Raw genomic sequence first — 21,315 nt, forward strand, 5'->3', positions numbered from 1 at the left:
CAGAACACTCTCAGTGAAGTAGGTATATCTGTCTCTAAGTCAACAGTAAAGAGAAGACTCCATGAAAGTAAATACAAAGGGTTCACATCTAGATGCAAACCATTCATCAATTCCAAAAATAGACAGGCCAGAGTTAAATTTGCTGAAAAACACCTCATGAAGCCAGCTCAGTTCTGGAAAAGTATTCTATGGACAGATGAGACAAAGATCAACCTGTACCAGAATGATGGGAAGAAGAAAGTTTGGAGAAGAAAGGGAACGGCACATGATCCAAGGCACACCACATCCTTTGTAAAACATGGTGGAGGCAACGTGATGGCATGGGCATGCATGGCTTTCAATGGCACTGGGTCACTTGTGTTTATTGATGACATAACAGCAGACAAGAGTAGCCGGATGAATTCTGAAGTGTACCGGGATATACTTTCAGCCCAGATTCAGCCAAATGCCGCAAAGTTGATCGGACGGCGCTTCATAGTACAGATGGACAATGACCCCAAGCATACAGCCAAAGCTACCTAGGAGTTCATGAGTGCAAAAAAGTGGAACATTCTGCAATGGCCAAGTCAATCACCAGATCTTAACCCAATTGAGCATGCATTTCACTTGCTCAAATCCAGACTTAAGACGGAAAGACCCCAAACAAGCAAGACCTGAAGGCTGCGACTGTAAAGGCCTGGCAAAGCATTAAGAAGGAGGAAACCCAGCGTATGGTGATGTCCATGGGTTCCAGACTTAAGGCAGTGATTGCCTCCAAAGGATTCACAACAAAATATTGAAAATAAAAATATTTTGTTTGGGTTTGGTTTATTTGTCCAATTACTTTTGACCTCCTAAAATGTGGAGTGTTTGTAAAGAAATGTTTACAATTCCTACAATTTCTATCAGATATTTTTTTTCAAACCTTCAAATTAAACGTTACAATCTGCACTTGAATTCTGTTGTAGAGATTTCATTTCAAATCCAATGTGGTGGCATGCAGAGCCCAACTCGCGAAAATTGTGTCACTGTCCAAATATTTCTGGACCTAACTGTATTACTATGGTATCCCATCAATATTCAGGTTTTGCAACCATAGCTGTATCAGAATGAGAGCAATTTCACCTGGGGCACTCTGGGAGAGCCCATGATCAGATTGTTTTCAATATCATATTTTGTGTGCCACCATTGGCACCGCTTGTCTCTTGGCAGGGAGCCTTCCTGAAGGTTCCCTGCCGGGAATAGAGAATGGCAGTGCCTTTGCAGCTACAGGGGAGCTCCCATCACCTTCTCTGTGACTCAGTCAGTGCAGGCGCAATGATGTCATTGAACCACACTGTCCGGTGAGGGGATGAGGGGATGAGGGGATGAGGGGATGAGGGGATGAGGGGATGAGGGGATGAGGGGATGAGGGGATGAGGGGATGAGGGGGACAAAATGAAGTGGAGCCGCAGGTATTCGTATGGACAGGTAAGTATTAATTTTTCTGGAAGGGAGGACATGACACAATTAATTGGAGGGAGAGGGGCATGTAACTATAATGAATTGGGGGAGTGGAAGGTGCACAGTGGTGGGGGTTGAGGATCAAGGAGCGTGACTGGTAATTATTTCAGGAAAAAAGTACAGTAGCTGATTAATTTAATATTTATTTGGCAGGGTAAAGTAACCAATTATAGTTAATGGGGGAAAAGTGGTGGATTATCAATTTCTATTTGAAATAGTGATTTGCATAATAGCTAACTATATATAAATAATAGGTGTATTCAGTAGTGGGGGGATTTTTTATTCAGAAAACATATGTGGCTCAGTAGTTAGCACTGCATACTTACAGCACTGGGGTCCTGGGTTCAATCCCACCAAGGACACCATCTACAAGGAGTTTGTATGTTCTTCCAGTGTTTGCGTGGGTTTCCGCTGGGTACTCCGGTTTCCTCCCACACTCCAAAAGATATACAGATAGGGAATTTAGATTGTGAGCCCCAATGGGGACAGTGTTCCTGATCTATGTAAAGCGCTGCGGAATATGTTAGCGCTATATAAAAATAAAGATTTATTTATTTTATTTTCAGCGGTGCAGTGATCAGCTTAGCAAAGTTTGCAGTAACTGAGTCCCGGCATTAGGACTAAAGATTAGTGAACCCGTGGAAGTTTGGTTCGACGCTTGCAGCTTAACGTACCTCCATGGGTTTGGACCTGACTCGAACCACAATGGAAGTCACTGATTTTTTTGGCGGGGGGTTCCACACTACATCTGATAATGCTGTTCTTTTCCACAGTGTGAGCCGTTCAAACACTGCACGCGTCTCACACTGGGCAGAGCACCAAACGTGCCTGAGAATAGCGATGCTTGTGCGAGTGAAGTTCATAGATAAAGCGTCCAAACTCCGAACCTGAACTTAAAAAAACAAAACAATAAACAAACACCGTACCTTGGGTTCGTTCATCTCTAATTAGGACATCAATATGAAGGTTTGACAAGATGAAAAAGGTTGTAGTCACAGTAGACATCAGCGGTAAGTTTCTGGATGTAAATATTTATGCTATATAGGGGTACTGTATAGAAGTATGTTTACACGGGCCAATCTGAAGCACTAAACAATCACCAGTCGGTAAACAATCAACCATTGTTTATTGTGGTCTGTCTGTTTAACCATGCTATTAAACGATGCCCACTGAGAGATCTGTCCAATATTACATAGCGTCTCCTATAGTTATGTATAGCACTGTCTCTTACTACATAGCATTCCTTTTTGTTATTTATAGCACCGTCTCATATTATAGAGCATCCTCTTATTTTTTTATAGTATAGCACAGTTTCTTATTACATAGTATCTATTAGGCTGGGTCACACGAGCGTATGAAATAACGGTCCCATTGTCATCCAGGGGAGTAGGGCAATTTTTTTCTCACTTGTCATCCGTGCTGTCAGTGTGCTGTCAGTGTGCTGTCAGTGTGCTGTCAGTGTGCAATCCATTTTTTTCTCAGCAGCTATTAGTCATTTATAGTTGTTTATAGGATGTTCTATGCTAAGAATAGTAATGTATCCATAAAAACGGATGTTGCTAGGATGGTCCATGTGTTGTCCGTGTGGCGTCCGTTTTTTATTCACACCCTTTGACTTGTAATGGCGAGTCTCACACACTTTTGGTATTTTCTCTCAGCATGCTGCAACATGTTTCTCGTCCAGAATCTGGATGAGAAAAAAACTGACTATCTGCTCTAACTCATTGACTAACATTGGTCAGAGTGCAATGCGAGATTTTCTCGCACTGCACTCATTCGATTAATACGCTCGTGTGAGCGAGGCCTTTCTGTAGGTATAGCACTATATTATGTTTAGCGCTGTACATAAGGGGAAAAAATTGCTCACTGATCTCTCTGTCTTTTTGCATTCGCTGATGTGTGCCAGAACGCCTGGCTGTTAAACACGTGACCTATCATATGATCTTTCAAGGAAATCATGTGAAATTTTGCATGAAACATCGAGAGCTAGGGGGCCTACACCCATATTTCCAAACGTTTGCTGAACAGAAAGAGGCAGCAAGTATGCGGTATGCCCAGTGCACCACCACAAATTTTGACCATGAAGCTAGTCACACCCCAAGCCACACCCATTTGGCAGAGAGGGACATTCAGCAGATGCCCTGGACTGGTCCCTCATAGTCAGAGCAGTCAGAACTTTCTCAACTTTATGTAGCTTCAATATATGACATGTTGCTTTTTTGTGTCTGTTAGGCTATGTTCGCACGTTGCGTTTTTTACCGCGTTTCTGCAGCGTTTTTGGCAGCAGCGTTTTTGGGCAAAAAGGCATGCGTTTTTGTTTTCCAGCAAAGTCTATGGTAAAAGCAGAAATCCTGTCTGCACTTTGCTTTTTTTTCAGCAGCGTTTAATTTGCATATTTGTGGTCAAAAACCATGCTGAAAAAGAAGCAGCATGTCAGTTGTTTTTGCCATTTCTGCAGCGTTTCCTTAACATTGGAGTCAATGAGAAATGGCAAAACGCATGTTGAAGTGAATAATTTGCGTTTAATGTGCGTTTTACATGCTTTTTACCAGCGTTTTACAAACCAAAAACGCAGGTGCAGTAGGCAAAGAAACCAGGAACAAACGTCATTACCTACATCACTTCCTTTGTACTATAAATACAGAGCTGAGTATGTTTCAGTGCCTGCTACTATTGTGATTTCTCATAATAGATAAACTTTGATCTACTGAAATTTATAATGGCTTGGTTCCAGCGAATGAAGATCGATGTTGCAAAATTAATTGCTATGGTAAGTACCTGATTTTTTTTTCAATATTTTGCTTAAAAAATGTTATAATGATAATGGCTTTATAATCTTAGAAATTTAGGAATCACTTCTTTACTAATTTGTAAAATTATGTTACAGGTTGAATCCATGCCATGCCTTTGGGATCCCACATGCCCTGACTATATGCAAAAAAACAAGAGGATGGACTGTTGGGGAACAATCTGTGCTGAACTGTTCCCACAATGGCATGAGGCTGATGCAGCCTTACAACATAAAATTGGTATATTTCTTGTTTAAATTAGTTGTTTTTATACTGTTACTATACTTATTAAAATTAATATAAGTTTTGTGTTTTTTTATTTCATTGCACAATTAAAATAGAGCTTGATGTGCGGAAAAGGTGGCGTTCAGTTAAGGACAGATTTCACAAGATAAGGAATGAGGGCATGAAAAGTGGCAGTTCCCCTAAAAAAACAAATTTCATCTATTATGATGAGCTGTCATTCCTCTGCACAAGTCGGAAAACTAGAGAGTAAGTATTCATGTAACAGTATGTTAAAATTGTTTTATGACAATAATGTTATCATCACAATAAATTACATTGTATTTATTTGTTTTTTATTTTTTCTTTCACCTCAACAGAACTTCAGGAAATGTAGCAGTACAAACACCTGTTGATGATGAAGAGGGGCAAGAGAGCCTTCTTCAACCACACCAGGAAGGGCCATCAGCCAATATAGATCAATTTTCATCTGAACATGAAGGGGATATAGAAAGTGGTACTGTTCAAGATAAATCACCACCTATACCTACAATAATTACCTCAGGTCCCACAAAATATATTAAGCCAAAAAACAAAAAAAAAACACCAAAAATATCCAATTAGAGGAGGACGTTATTTGTAACGAAACCTTAAAATTATTGAATACTAGTGCCAAAGAAGATGACATTGATCATTTTGGCATTAGTATTGCAGGTAGAATCCGTAAAATTAAAGATGAGAAGAGAAGAAATACATGCATGACAGCCATATGTGGGATGCTGACTTGCTATGAGGAAGAGGGTAGTTTCCCTTCCTCTGGCGCAATTATTTCTAAAATTGAACAATTTTTTGATGACGTCAAAAACCCACCAGCCCAAAAGAATACAGCTACTATTGCCCATAACCCAATCTACATACAAAAACCTTATTCTCTAAATACAAATACATATAATCAAAATGTGCCCCAACAATATTTGCATCCAGGCATTCAAACTCAAAAACCACAATCTAGTCAAATGAATATCCAACCCCCATTAAATGTTAATTTGCATTCCCAACAACCACCACAAGGATATTTCAGCAGGCAATTATTTTCAGAACCATAATGTCATAATGATATAATGTTATGTTTATGTTTATAAAAAATTATGTATTTTTCATAAATATCAATTATATGTTGCACATATGTTTAAATGTGCATAAAAATGGCTTTATGACGTAAATAAAGCTTTGAAAATAAATTATTTTATTTGTGACATCAAAATCTGTGTTTGTATAATTTAAATTTGCAACATATGAAGTGTTTTCATGTTCAATCTTGATGATTTTAGAGTTATCATTGCGTCAGGAAGTGACATCATTACAAATTAACATAAGCAAGACCGGAAAGGCAGACATTTTTGTATTTGAATCATTTAACTTTATTTTTGAGTTCAATGACATGACAAACGCATATGCGTTTTTAAGAAGAAAAACGCATGTAAAAAGCGCTAAAAACGCAATAAAAACGCTACAAAAACGCATGCGTTTTTAGCGCTAAAAAATGGTCAGAAGCCATTTGGTCAAAAACCAAGGGAAGGAAAACGTGCAGAATAAACTGCAGGTACACCGACGCAACGTGCGCACATAGCCTTAGGCAGTGTTCACACGTTGCATAAATCCTGTGTTTTTTGTTGCTGCAGAATCCGTACCAACCTACACAATAATAATCTTCTCTAATTATTCAGCTCTTCTTGCATTTTTTATGCTTTTTCCCCATTATTTCATGCTTTTTGGAGCAGATATAAAGCCACGATTTTAAGTGTTTTTATAGTACAGAAAAGCTTTGATTTTGCACTTAAAAATGTAACTGCAATTATTTTTACATGCGTTTTATTAAGCTCCACATAGAAACACTAAAGAAAATTAAAGCACCAATACCGCAGAGTTCAGTAGTGTCTTTAGACTCAGTGAGTGAAGTATTTTTAAAATCACATCCACTTTGCTTGGACATTTAAATACATCAGAATTTCTGTGCAAAAAAAACCAGCAGAAAAAATGCAACATTTACGCTACAGGTGAACACAGACTAAATGTCCAAGCAAAGTTGATGTGATTTCATAAAATCTCCCCCCATTGTGTATCTAAGGCCTCTTCTCCACTGGCGTGTAAAAAATCGCAGCGATACTCGGCTCAAAATGTGAGTCGAGTATCCTGCGTGTGATCTGCGTACGGTGTGTGTTTTTTTCCTCACATAGCATCCGTATGACATGTGAGCGTCATGCGGGTGCTATGTGAGTTTTTAGGTAAGCAGCGTCAGACTGGCTACAGGAGAAATCTGTAAAACCAGTCCTGGCCGCGGTTACCTGCACTGAGCTCCAGAGCTGTAACCTGAGCTCCAGCGTCTGCCTGATCTGTTTGCAGCTGTGCAGACCTGACCAGCAGTCGCCGGGGAATCAATCACTCGGCGCTCGCTGTTCAGGCTGCAGTCTGGAGCTCAGGGGACAGCTCGGGGTTCAGTGCAGGTAACAGCGGTCAGGCCTGGTTTTACAGGAGTTTCCTCTGGTAGCCAGTCTGACCCGGTATGCAAGTGTCAGGATCCGTGTGACATGCGCATGCCACCCGGATTCTGACTTGCATGGGGGTGAGAGGGCTGAGAATCGCATCAAATCGCAGCATGCTGCGATTTCATGGAGAGCCTGTGTAGAGTCCTTAAAAAACGGGGAAATGGAGACAGCCTCATAGGAAACCATTTGCAAGATTGCAATCCGTTTCTCAAGGCGAGGACATATGCATGACAAAAACGCTAATGGAGAAGAGGCCTAAGGCTGGAGTCACACGAGCTCTTGAAAAAACAGTCCCATGGTCATCCAGGAGAGTAGGACGATTTTTTTTCTCACTTGTCATCTGTGTGCTGTCAGTGTGCTGTAAGTTTGCATTCTGTTTTTTTCAGCAACCATTATTCATTTACAAACATTTAAATGACCATTTACAATGTTCTTTGCTACATGATAGTAATCTAAACATGAAAACGGACGTCACTAGGATGGTCCGTGTGGTGTCCATTTTTTTCTCACAACCATTGACTTATATTGGTGAGTCTCACACGATTTTGGCATCCACCAGCAGCATGTTGCAACTTTTCTCTCATCCAGAATCTGGATGAGAAAAAAGCTAACCATCTGCTCCAGCTCATTGACTAACATTGTTCTGAGTGCACTGTGAGATTTTCTCGCATTGCACTCGTGCGAGTCATACGCTTGTGTGAGCGTACCCTAAAGACACTGCTGAACTGGGTGCTTTAGGTGATTTTTTTTCCCTGTAGGCTTCTTTGTTGAACTTGATAAAAATGCAACTTATAAAAATGCTGTTGAATTTTTAAACGTACAATCAAAGCTTTTCTGCAATATTAAAAAGCATTAAAAACCCAGATTCACATCTGTATTAAATATCGAATAAAAAAAATGCAGAAAACAAGCAATAATCAGAGAAAAATTTTATTGCGTTCTGTGGTGTGAACAAAAAAATGGCTCTGGAGAAAAAAAAATGGAGCATTTACCCAATGTGTGAACATGGCCTCAGCGTTACAGCCTATGGCTCAACAGCTTGTCTTGCTGCTGAAATGTTTGGGGCCTGTTGGCGTGATTTCCAGTAAGGGATAAAAATGTATTAGTAATTTTTTCTCATTACTTTTTAGTACTTTTATAGGAACAAAAAAAATCTGACTTTTTCATCACCTACATAGAGATATATGTATATCGCTATAGAGCTGAATAATTTGCTTCTGGGGTCCCTGCCTGCAATACAAGTCAAGATTACCAAATCCTTTCAGTACAGGCAGTAGCTCAATGGTAGTGCTGCTACCTATGAACAAATAGTTCACAAGTTCTAGTCCTGGGGAGCAAGAGGAGAATTTAGATTATTCACTCCACTGAGACTTATTTTATTCCCTGCACTGAGAGGAGGAGCTGAGACAAGAACAATGAATAGTTGGGCAGTGGGAATGAGACCTTCTTCTTTGCACACCCTCTAAATTGACTGGGGCCCTGGCTATTCTTAACCCTCTGCTAGAAACTCTACAGATGTCGAGAATTTAGTGGCTCCGCTTGCTTTTTTTTCTCACAGAGGTTGCAATGTTGGACCATTAGAGTCAATTCCTTACTTTGCAATGATCAAACTTTACAATATTATATATAGGAAAGCTATCTATGTATAACAACATAAAAAACAGTACACAACTTGCTTAGAAAGAAACTAATAAACTAGGACAGAAAACAGTCCCAGCTTCACAGAAATGGCTTCTTTTACATTTTCCCTCCAGCAAATTACTTGTGTTTCTGATAAGAACGTTCCTGACAGAAATCATCTGTTTAAAAGATTAAGCCTACAGATATCCTATGGGAATAAATATAGATTTCTGTAATATTTAGGTTTTATTATTTTCTTCCTTAAAAAAACCTCTAAAACATACTTTCAGGATTAAAAGGTATAACATCTGACAATTTATAGACTAATAAAATGCTAACCTGCTGTGGAAGTAGAGAAATTTTATTAGGTTTAGTAGGTAATATAGTAATAAAACAAAAAATAGATGGCAACATTTTCATCTCTATGCACAAATATAACATTTGGCCAGGGGTTTACAAAAGAAAACGTGCTGATTTACACATCTACTCTAACGTCTGAAAGGTAAATGCTAATCTCATGATGCGGAAAAGGCTCAATATGGGATTTCTTTTAATATCCTATCAATTATTTAATTCTATGTGTTCTGGAGCAGGAAAAGCCAGATACAGTTTAGTAGAAGCTAACATAACACTTCACATAACCATCATTTTTCTTTCATAAATCAATAGTAAACATGAAAATAAGCAACTTTGTAATGTATTTTATAAGACAAATTTGCTTCTTTCTTTACCAGAATTTATCAGTTGTCATGAAAAATCTCAATTCAGAGAGTTAAGACTTTCCCATTGCTGAGATAGGAGGTGGAAGTTGTTACTAAAGAGATTCTATGATGCCAGGGAAAAGAGAGGAGGAAGAGGCAGAGCTTGACCCCTCCTCCCTCTTCTATCTACATAGTATCAATAACAACTGCCAGTATAATGATACATTCACACTATATTACATGCACGTTCACACACTTGTATTGAAAAAAATATAGATTGGATTTCTTTTTTAAGTGCTCTGTATGTGAGAGAGCACTTAAGGAACCCCGGACTCCACAGCTTCTTTCCTCATCCAGCACCAGACTCTTTTGTTTGATTGATAGCTCATTGTCAGGTACCAGTCAAGGAAAAGAGACATAAAGTGTTATGGACATGATTATATGAAGATACCCAAAATAATAGTACCACATCCATATCTGCCCTCAGGCACTATAAGACTTATAAGACATTCCAGGTTTTCCTGTGGTTTAAAGATTATATAGTTTATTAGAAAATTAGGATAGCCACCTCTGTGATACATATCTTCCCTCTGTGATGTATATGGCGGCCATCTTACACCGAGAATGTGGGCTATACAAATCATACAAAAACAAAATCTTTCCCTCCAAGCAATTGAAACGTTTCCACTAAGGCATTACTTGGCAAATATATTTAATGCAAATCAAATTTTGGAGAAAAATTTAAATTCAAATTTCAATCAGTGCAGCTCTAATTTACTGAATAGATTATTTTGTAAGTCAGCTGCTGAAAAATAGACTATAGTGGTAGGTGATGTTCATGTTATTGCCATTTGTTTATAGTTAAATCAGGCTGCAATTGTTTATATAATATTGAAATTATTAAAAATATTAAATGTATTCAATCATGGCACTATTTTAGATAATGCCCCATTAATTGCTCCTTGGCCCTATGTTGGATATCATAATTGGCACTGCTATGTATGCACTTCATACAGCTTTGGTTCGAATATTATCTTTGTTAATCACTGTCAACCACGATAGTTAAAGTTTCTGTAAATATTAGACTAGCATTGGTATAATTCAATATCAATGGGTTCAGCTAACAGTCTAATGTATGATGGTCTTCAATTTTCCCTTGACAGATGATTGTCGGGGAGATAAGGATCTGATTTCAGACTGCTAATCCATTTGTTTTCTAATAGATAAGACAATGCCAGAGCTGTCTCATAGAGTGAGATGAGTGAGCGCTTCTTTATATGGTAGAGTTGGACAAATGATTGGCCAAATCATCGTTCGGCCAACATCTGTCTAAAATATAGGGAGGTTTAACTCTCTAAACTACATATACTAACATATTGTGATATCACAATAAGTTATTAAAGTTTTATTTGCAACTACTTATAATCCCAGGGCCTTATCACTACTGACAGTGTACACATCATGGTGATTTAAATTACAAAGTCAGCTCAGCTACATGTAAAATTAAATGTGACATGCACATTGTAAACTTAGCTTTATTGAGCTAAATTCATCAATGTACATAGAGCTTTTAATGTTACATATAGCCGAGCTAGCTTTGTAATTTTTAATATTAGGTACAGTTATCAAAAGTTTTATTTAAAACCAAATTAATGTTAAATTCAAGTTTCTAAACTAAATATTGCTGGACTAAGTTATGCTTCTCTGCATCTGGTACTGCTGTACGAATGGAGTTAATCTCACTTGTTGACATGCTGATTGGCTCTGCTATCACAGGTTACCTAGGGGCAAATATTTGCTGGAGACAGTATATTATATCCTGGCTAATAAAATATAAGTTGCACCTGCACAAAAAAGACAAAGAGCTCATGGAAAGTGAGTGTCAGGTTTCTCCACTAGCTGAAGGACGATCTCACCAATGCCTTCTTATCTTTTGTATTTTGCATAAACACTCCATGTGACAAAAGTCAGAATAAAAGCTTAGTAGATTTTTATATCTGTTTTTAGTTTTTAAAGTATCATGTCACCTATAAAAACTATAGTGTATAGTACTTTGCAAAAATTTTAGGCAAAGATGGAAAAATTGCTTTCAAATTAGGAAGGATTTCAAAAACAGTTAATTTAATAGTTGAATTGTCAATAGCTAATTTTTTATCAATTGAAAATGCAAAGTGAATGAACAAAAGAGAAACCTAAATCACATTAATATTTGGTGTGACCAGTCCTTTGCTTTAAAACAGCATCAATTCTTCTCTTTGAACTTGTACATAGTTTATAAGAAACTCGTCAGAGAGGTCGTTTCAAACATCATAGAGAACAAACCACAAATCTTCTGTGAGTTTAGGCTTGTTCAAATCCCTCTGTCACTTCATATAATCCCAGACAGACTGGATGATGTTGAGATCACGACTCTGTGAGGCCATATCATCGCTGAAAATAATACTTAATGACATGGGCTGTATATTTGAAGTTGTTGTCCTGCTCTGAATAAATCTGAAGCCAATCAGACGCCTCCCCAATAGTAGTGTATTTTGGATAAGTATCTGCCTATATTTCTCAGCACTGAGGACATGATCAACATTTAGGATTAAATAAAGAGACAGGAAGATTTAGGTAAGCCTATTTACATAGACAATCTGTGGTTAGCCCTCGAAGAAGTTTAGAAAGACCTGCCAATATCCTTTAAAAACTGAACAAACTGCACAAGTGATTAGTGTATCAAGAATGATTGATGCTTTGATGCTATTTTGAAAGCAAAGAGCAGTGACACCCAATGAGGATTTGATTTGGATTTCTCTTTTGTTCATTCACTTTGCATTTTTTTTAATTGCTGAAAAATAAACTATTAACACTTCTGCTCTTGAAAGTATTCTTATTTTGTGCCATTTTTTCACACATTCCACAAACATTTGCACAGTATCATATAGGTAGAGGAAGAAATAACAGAACATGTCATGAAAAACGTCTTCATCCGGTAGATACAAAGGTTATTCAGTTGACCCAAAGTGTGTTAAAAGTAACAGACAGACCCATTAAAATGTAACTCATGTTGTTTTTACACTCAGCAGATTTTGAAACTAACTTCATTACAATATATTTGTATTATCCTTTTAATTGTTTCTACTCAAGCAGTGATGGACAAAATGCCTGCCTTGTGGAAACCAACAGCAAGTATGTTAGACACATCTTATAGATTTTATAGATTCAGAAGTGATAGACCAGAGGTGAGTGGGGCTGCTCTCCTGATCTCGGCCACCACAATGGAGCTACAAATACTGTACCTGTATTTGCTGAATTCTCTGTCTCTTGTCCTGCTGAATGCCACGCTGTCCAGTATTAACTGGAGCTCCACTACATGCAGATTTCAGGAGAGCAATTTTGGCATGAGTCTTGGGGTAATATAGTCGGGGTAATAAAATCCCTTATATTACCCCGATTGTCACCACACCAGCGCAATCGGGATAAGTCATATAAAGTGTCGGGATTGTCGCATCTAAGGAATGCAAGAATTCTCGGTGGCTAGGAATTGCTATTTTTAGGTTGGGGGGCCCAATAATCATGGTCTGGCCTCGTCAGCCTGAGAATGCCAGCCCCCAGCTGTCGGCTTTATCATGGCTAGGTATCAAAATTGGGGGGAATGCACACCAGTTTTTTAAATTATTTAAATAATTTTAAAGCCGCCACATGGGGTCCCTCATATTTTTAGAAACAGCCAAGGTAAGTACACGGCTGGGGTCTGCAGTCTGTACCCGTCTGCTTCATCTGCGCTTGGTATCAATATACTTTAGACCCTATGACATATTTTGTTTAATTTATTTATGTTTACACTCCCATTAGGGGACCCAAACAGTATGTGTGATTCCAAGCAATCAAAGACGCTGTCACACAGGGTGGGGGCACGGTCTGACTGCAACCAATCACATATGCCAGGACTGCCGATAGGCTGGGAAAGCAGTGAATATGTATGAGGGTTAATGAGCGGACCCGGAAGCAATGTAACAGCCATGAGGGAGAATCAGTAAGTATAACTGTCCTGCTTTATTCCTTATTTTCCTTCTTTTGAAGCCCTCCCAGCCCTTACTAACAACAGCCCCACTAGCCCTTACTAACACATAAGTTTTGCCTCCCATTGAATTCAACGATGTTCTGATATGTTAATCGAACTGATTGTCGAGCTGTGGGAAAGTCGGCTAATCAGAATAGAATCAAACTTTGACAAATTCGCACATTTATAGTGTTAAGGGGTTAAAGAAATACACAATATGATAATTTCTTAACTCAGTACTATTGGTATAAGAATTATATATATAAATAATCATTTTGATCTGTCATTCTATTCTGCCCTATGCCAGACCCAACTTCTCCTTCTCTCCCTTCTTTCTTCTCTTCTTTTATCTCTTTCATCTTCTTCTTCTTCTTCTTCTTCCCTATCTCCATTCTGAACGCATATATAATTCATCAGGAAAAATAATTGAATGAGATATATAGACTCAGTTGTAAATAAGTTCTCTATATGTTAGTTCTCCCCCTTTCCTATCCCCATTTATTCCTATTTTCCCATGTTTCCCCAATAAAGTTCTTCTCAACTTCTTTCCCTCCCTTCTTTCCTACCTCCCAAAAATTGTCTGATGTATTTCTAAACCTGTTGTTGATCATAATTTAAATGCTGATTCGAAACACTAATGATATGCATAAAAATCTTATAATATATATAATAAAAATATTGAAATCCTGCCCTCTGTAAGTGCAGTAAAGTATGGGGACATGTTCCCTCTACCATTTCAAAAATAACACAAAAGTATTGCAAAAATATAAAAAAATGTAAAATAAAAATAATAAAGCATAAAGGAAACTCCTAGTGAGGAGTCCACTGTGCTCCGTGTTGCCATTGCCCTACTCAGACACGTGTGATCGGCTGCTCAGTGTCTGTATGTATATACCAAGCTGATCAATCACCTTATAAACAGAAATAACTACAATTTTCATCAATTCTTTGTTAAATTATATGTTCCAAATAGACAACAAATGTAGTGAGCTGTTTGGAGCAATAGGGGGGTGGTCAATATCCTGTAAACCTGTAACATGGTGCCCTAATGGAAGTCAGCACTGTATGAGGATGAATTCACTTTAAAACTTTTACTGTTTATAACTTTACATTTACTCTAAGAATGACCATAAATCTTTACCTGCAGTCCAAAAAATGCCATCACTATAGAGTTAATGGTCCCAAGTACACCTTCTGGATCAAATGGTTGAGAGGTTTTATACAGCTCCTAGAAAAACAAAAACACAAAACTATATTTTAGATGGCTAAAAAATATTACCCATAGATTAAAAGTAATTTTACACAAGACGTGTGTGAACAAATGGGGTCATGGATAAAACTGAAAATAAGATTAATTGTCCAGAGAATCTCATATTGGGGCCTCCGACACACATCCGTTAAAAATGTGCGTGTTTTGTCCGTTTCCGTATGTACCGGAGACACTGACAAACGTGCACCAATGTTAATCTATGTTTGTGGTCAAACTTGCGTTTTTCATCATGTCCGTGTGTCCATGTCTGTGATCCATATGTGTTTCCATTTTTCATGGCAGCATGTCTGTTTCCTGCACGGAACACGCACACACGGACACCATGAAAGTCAATGGTTTGGTGCCCACAAGTATGTGACACGGATGCATCTCCATATGCTCCGTGTACGTTTTGTGCTTTTTTCTAGCGATGTCGGTCATTCTTTCTTTTCCTGTGTATGTTGGTCAATCTCCCTCAGTCCGTCAATCGGTCTCTCTCTGTCTGTCTGTCTCTCTCTGTCTTGTCTGTCCCTCTCTCTGTCTGTCGGTCAGTATACCTCCTCTCTCATACTTACCGATCACCGGCGCGGTGCTGCACGGCGTTCACACTGCTCTGGCGGCTTTTACTATTTTGAGAAAGCCGGCCGCTCATTAATCAATCTAGTATTCCCTGCTTTCCATGCCTACCGACGCCTATGATTGGTTGCAGTTAGACACGCCCACACGCTGAGTGACAGCTGTCTCACTGCAACCAATCACAGCCGCTGGTGGGCGGGTCTATAATGTGCAGTAAAATAAATAATTAATTAAAAAAAAACGACGTGCCGCCCCCCCCATTTTGATACCAGCCAGGGTATAGTCACACGGCTGAAGGCTGGTATTCTCAGGATGGGGAGCTCCACGTTATGGGGAGCCCCCCAACCTAACAATATCAGCTAGCAGCTGCCCAGAAATGTCCCATTTATTAGATGCGACAGTTCTGGGACTCTACCCGGCTCTTCCCGAATTGCCCTGGTGCGGTGGCAATCGGGGTAATAAGGAGTTAATGACAGCAGCCCATAGCTGCCAATAAGTCCTAGATTAATCATTGTAGGCGTCTATGAGACTCCTCCAATGATTAACCTGTAATTTAAAGTTAATAAACACACACAACGAAAAATCTTTTATTTGCAATAATAAACACTAACAAATACCCTTGTTCAGGTTTATTAACCCCCAAAAAAACATCCATGTCCGACGTAATCCACGGAGGTCCCACATCGCTTCCAGCTCTGCTACATGAAGGTGGCAGTAGCTGCAGAAGAACACCGCCACTCCTGGCAGCACCATGCAGCAACTGATGTAAGTATCGCGATCAGCGATGACGTCATTCAGGTAACTCGCGGCCACCGCTGGATCCTCCAACTGTGACAGCAAGTCGCCCGGGTGACAGCGATGAAGTCCCAGGTGAGTTGTGGTCTCGGGTGGGTGACTCCAGCAGGCCGCGGGTAACCTGAGTGACAGCAGTGAAAATCGCGCTGCTCACTTCAGTTACTCTGGAGATTAGCGGTCACCGGTGATTCCTTCACGGGTGACCGCTAATCAGTATGTGACACACAGATTGAGCCGCCACGGTGACGCGGCAGACAACTGCGCATGCGTCAATTAATACGATGACATGGGCGGAAGTGTATAGGGCGGCAGATTTAAAAAACATGCATCTCCAGCAAAGCGCTTATGTCCTTTCTCCCTCCCTGATGAAGCTAATGGGGAGCACAGGCCCCCTAATAGCGAAACACGTTTTTGTGGGTTAGGGGCAACTCCTTTTCTTGGGATCTGGCTGTCTGGGCTCCTGCTACTAACATCTGCACAATTGCACTTTACTGGTGGGTACTTATATCTAATGGTGGCTATCATGCCCTGTGAGTTAGGCTATTTATGCATATGACACCTTAAGAACATTTGGCATGCAGGCACCCTGCTATGGAAATATATGCACTGACACTTTAATATAGCATTTTTTGCCTGTAGCCTTTACATTTTTTACCCCACTGGTATTTATCATCTTTATGTACCTATCCTTTTCCATCAGATTAATGCATTACATGTGCCTGCACCCAGCTCCCATGTTTGTATGTTTTTAATCACTTAACGTTTTATGCATATCCACTTGAACCCCTTTTGTTCCCCTTTTTTGACAATAAAATATTTGCACTATTTATTCCTCTCTTTTCCTGTTTATTATAGTTACATAGTTACATAGTTACTTAGGTTGAAAAAAAGACCTAAATCCATCTAGTTCAACCTTCCTCCACCAGTTCTACATTTGGTCACTAAGTCATTTATAACCAACAATGTTGTGTGTACTGAGGAAATGATCCAGCCCTTTTTTAACCCCTTAACGACCCATGACGTACTAGATACGTCATGGATCGTGTGCCGGTAAGCCCCGCCCCCTGCCGCCGGCAGGCGGCGGCGATCGGCGCACATATCAGCTGTTATCAACAGCTGATATGTGTGCCTGCTAGCCGCGGGTGGAATCGCTTCCACCCGCGGCCATTAACCCCTTACATTTCGTTGCCAAAGTCTTGGCAGCGATATGTATATGGGCGCCGCCATGACAGTGACTTACCCCGCCCCCACCGGAAGTCACGTGACATGATCACGTGACTTTCGGCGGTTGCCATGGTAGCACAGGGTCATGTGATGACGCCTGTAGCTAACATGAGTCACTTCCTCTCAATGCCGGAATACAGCCGGCATTGAAAGTGAAGCAGCAAATCTGCAGTTCTCAGCTCTGTAGCTGAGATCTGCAGATAGTGCAAAGCGATCGGATTGCTGATCGCAATAGCCCCCTAGGGGGACTAGTAAAATAAAAAAAAAAAGTAAAAAAAAAGTTTTAAAAAATTAAAAAAAAATAAAAAAACCTAAAAGTTCAAATCACCCCCCTTTCACCCCATTGAAAATTAAAGGGTTAAAAAAATAAAAAATACACACATATTTGGTATCGCCACGTTCAGAAATGCCCGATCTATCAAAATATAAAATCAATGAATCTGATCAGTAAACGGCGTAGTGGCAAAAAAATTCCAAACGCCAAAATTACGTTTTTTGGTCGCCGCAAATTTTGCGCAAAATGCAATAACAGGCGATCAAAACGTAGCATCTGCGCAAAAATAGTACCGTTAAGAACGTCAGGTCGAGACGCAAAAAATAAGCCATCACTGAGCCTCAGATCCTGAAAAATGAGAACGCTACGGGTTTTGGAAAATGGCGCAAAACGTGCGCTTAGTTTTTTGGACAAGCTTGTGAATTTTTTTAACCCCTTAGATACAAGTAAACCTATACATGTTTGGTGTCTACAAACTCGCACCGACCTGAGGCATCATACCCACACATCAGTTTTACCATATAGTGAACACGGTGAATAAAATATCCCAAAAACTATTGTACAGTCCCACTTTTTTTGCAATTTTTCCGCACTTGGAATTTTTTTGCCGTTTTCCAGTACACTATATGGTAAAACTTATGGTTTCATTTAAAAGTACAACTCGTCCCGCAAAAAACAAGCCCTCATATGGCAAGATTGATGGAAAAATAAAAAAGTTACGCCTCTCGGAAGAAGGGGAGCAAAAAACAAAAACGCAAAAACGGAAAGTGCCCAGGGGCTGAAGGGGTTAAAAGCTGTTATAGTGTCTGCCATTACTACCTCTTGTGGTAGGGCATTCCACAGTCTGACTGCTCTAACTGTAAAGAACCCTTTCCTATTTAGCTGTCGGAATCGCTTTTCTTCCACTTGCAGTGAGTGCCCTCTGGTCCTTAATATTGTCTTTGGAAGAAATAAGTCATGTGCCAGTCCTTTATATTGACCACACATGTATTTATACATATAAATGAGATCTCCTCTGAGACGTCTTTTTTCTAAGCTAAACATATCTAACTTTTTCAATCTGTCATAATATGGGAGGCCTTCCATCCCTTGTAGTAGTCTAGTTGCCCGCCTTTGAACGGACTCTAAGGGGTACTTTGCACACTGCGACATCGCAGGTGCGATGTTGGTGGGGTCAAATCGAAAGTGACGCACATCCGGTGTCGCTGTCGATATCTGAATGTGTAAATCGTTTTTGATATGATTAACGAGCGCAAAAGCGTTGAAATCGTATCATCGGTGTAGCGTCGGTCATTTCCATAATTTCAGAAGGACCGATGTTACGATGTTGTTCCTCGTTCCTGCGGCAGCACACATCGCTGTGTGTGAAGCTGCAGGAGCGAGGAACATCTCCTACCTGCGTCCTGCGGCTCACGCCGGCTATGCGGAAGGAAGGAGGTGGGCGGGATGTTTACGTCCCACTCATCTCCGCCCCTCCGCTTCTATTGGCCGCCTGCCGTGTGACGTCGCTGTGACGCCGCACGACCCGCCCCCTTAGGAAGGAGGTGGGTCGCCGGCCAGAGCGACATCGCAGGGCAGGACAGTCCATGTGAAGCTGCCGTAGCGATAATGTTCGCTATGGCAGGTATCACAAGAGATCGCAGCTGCGACGGGGGCGGGGACTATCGCGCTCGGCATCGCAAGCATCGGCTTGCGATGTCGTAGTGTGCAAAGTACCCCTAACTTCTGAATGTCCTTTTTAAATGACTAAACATCCCATAAAAGTCTTTATCTTTACTAATCCTGAAGACACCAGAATTGGTCTTAACTAGCCATCTCTTGGAATTTCTGTTATCAGTCATATTCTGGAGGAGCATAGAGCGGTACAAGCAATTACACTGTACATTATCATATAGAAAATTCAAAATAGCTATTAATTCAGCAAAGCAATATGATCAATAAATAATTGGTTTCCCTATTTTCCTTATCACTGAACAAACAGATTTTAGCTTCCCTTTTTCATGAAATTAAAGGACTTGTCTAGTTAACATGACCAACATCTCATTTTTAAAGGCTTTTGATGTTAGTCAGATAATCTATAGTAGCTGGTATCTTACAGTGTCTACAAGTAGTATTCAACCCCCTGCAGATTTAGCTGGTTTACACATTCGGAATTAACTTGGCATTGTGACATTTGGACTGTAGATCAGCCTGGAAGAGTGAAATGCACTGCAGCAAAAAAGAATGTTATTTCTTTTTTTATTTTTTTTTTTAAATTGTGAAAAGTTTATTCAGAGGGTCATTTATTATTCAACCCCTCAAACCACAAGAATTCTGTTTGGTTCCCCTAAAGTATTAAGAAGTATTTCAGGCACAAAGAACAATGAGCTTCACATGTTTGGATTAATTATCTCTTTTTCCAGCCTTTTCTGACTAATTAAGACCCTCCCCAAACTTGTGAATAGCACTCATACTTGGTCAACCTTGGAAAGACAAAAGAGCATTCCAAGGCCATCAGAGACAAGATCGTGGAGGGTCACAAGGCTGGCAAGGGGTACAAAACCCTTTCCAAGGAGTTGGGCCTACCTGTCTCCACTGTTGGGAGCATCATCCGGAAGTGGAAAGCTTATGGAACTACTGTTAGCCTTCCACGGCCTGGACAGTCTTTGAAAGTTTCCCCCCGTGCCGAGGCCAGGCTTGTCCGAAGAGTCAAGGCTAACCCAAGGACAACAAGGAAGGAGCTCCGGGAAGATCTCATGGCAGTGGGGACATTGGTTTCAGTCAATACTATAAGTAACGTACTCCACCGCAATGGTCTCCGTTCCAGACGAGCCCGTAAGGTACCTTTACTTTCAAAGCATCATATCGAGGCTCGTCTACAGTCTGCTCATGATCACTTGGAGGACTCTGAGACAGACTGGTTCAAGGTTCTCTGGTCTGATGAGACCAAGATCGAGATCTTTGGTGCCAACCACACACGTGACGTTTGGAGACTGGATGGCACTGCATACGACCCCAAGAATACCATCCCTACAGTCAAGCATGGTGGTGGCAGCATCATGCTGTGGGGCTGTTTCTCAGCCAAGGGGCCTGGCCATCTGGTCCGCATCCATGGGAAGATGGATAGCACGGCCTACCTGGAGATTTTTGCCAAGAACTTCCGCTCCTCCATCAAGGATCTTAAGATGGGTCGTCATTTCCTCTTCCAACAAGACAATGACCCAAAGCACACAGCCAAGAAAACCAAGGCCTGGTTCAAGAGGGAAAAAATCAAGGTGTTGCAGTGGCCTAGTCAGTCTCCTGACCTTAACCCAATTGAAAACTTGTGGAAGGAGCTCAAGATTAAAGTCCACATGAGACACCCAAAGAACCTAGATAACTTGGAGAAGATCTGCATGGAGGAGTGGGCCAAGATAACTCCAGAGACCTGTGCCGGCCTGATCAGGTCTTATAAAAGATGATTATTAGCTGTAATTGCAAACAAGGGTTATTCCACAAAATATTAAACCTAGGGGTTGAATAATAATTGACAAACACTTTTATGTTGAAAATTTATTAAAATTTAACTGAGCAACATAACTTGTTGGTTTGTAAGATTTATGCTTCTGTTAATAAATCCTGCTCTTGTTTGAAGTTTGCAGGCTCTAACTTATTTGCATCTTATCAAACCTGCTAAATCTGCAGGGGGTTGAATACTACTTGTAGGCACTGTATATGACTGTCGCACAGAATTTTGCACAAACTTCACCAACTCTCTGGTGGCATTGGACTGTGTTCAGATTGCAGATTTTGACACTCCGCCTGATGGTTTCT

General features: G+C 40.2%; 1 protein-coding gene across 1 annotated transcript in view; it reads right to left on the bottom strand.

The window, feature by feature from the left end:
- The window catches only part of LOC142311037 (heparan-alpha-glucosaminide N-acetyltransferase-like), a 1,039,195-nt gene that overhangs the window by 447,036 nt on the left and 570,844 nt on the right, over positions 1-21,315 (bottom strand). The window contains exon 14 of the mRNA XM_075349039.1: positions 14,547-14,633. Within this exon, the coding sequence (XP_075205154.1) occupies positions 14,547-14,633 (87 nt within the window). The remainder of the gene's footprint in view (positions 1-14,546; positions 14,634-21,315) is intronic.

The sequence above is a fragment of the Anomaloglossus baeobatrachus genome, chromosome 5 (assembly GCF_048569485.1).
Source record: "Anomaloglossus baeobatrachus isolate aAnoBae1 chromosome 5, aAnoBae1.hap1, whole genome shotgun sequence".
Lineage (NCBI taxonomy): Eukaryota > Metazoa > Chordata > Amphibia > Anura > Aromobatidae > Anomaloglossus > Anomaloglossus baeobatrachus.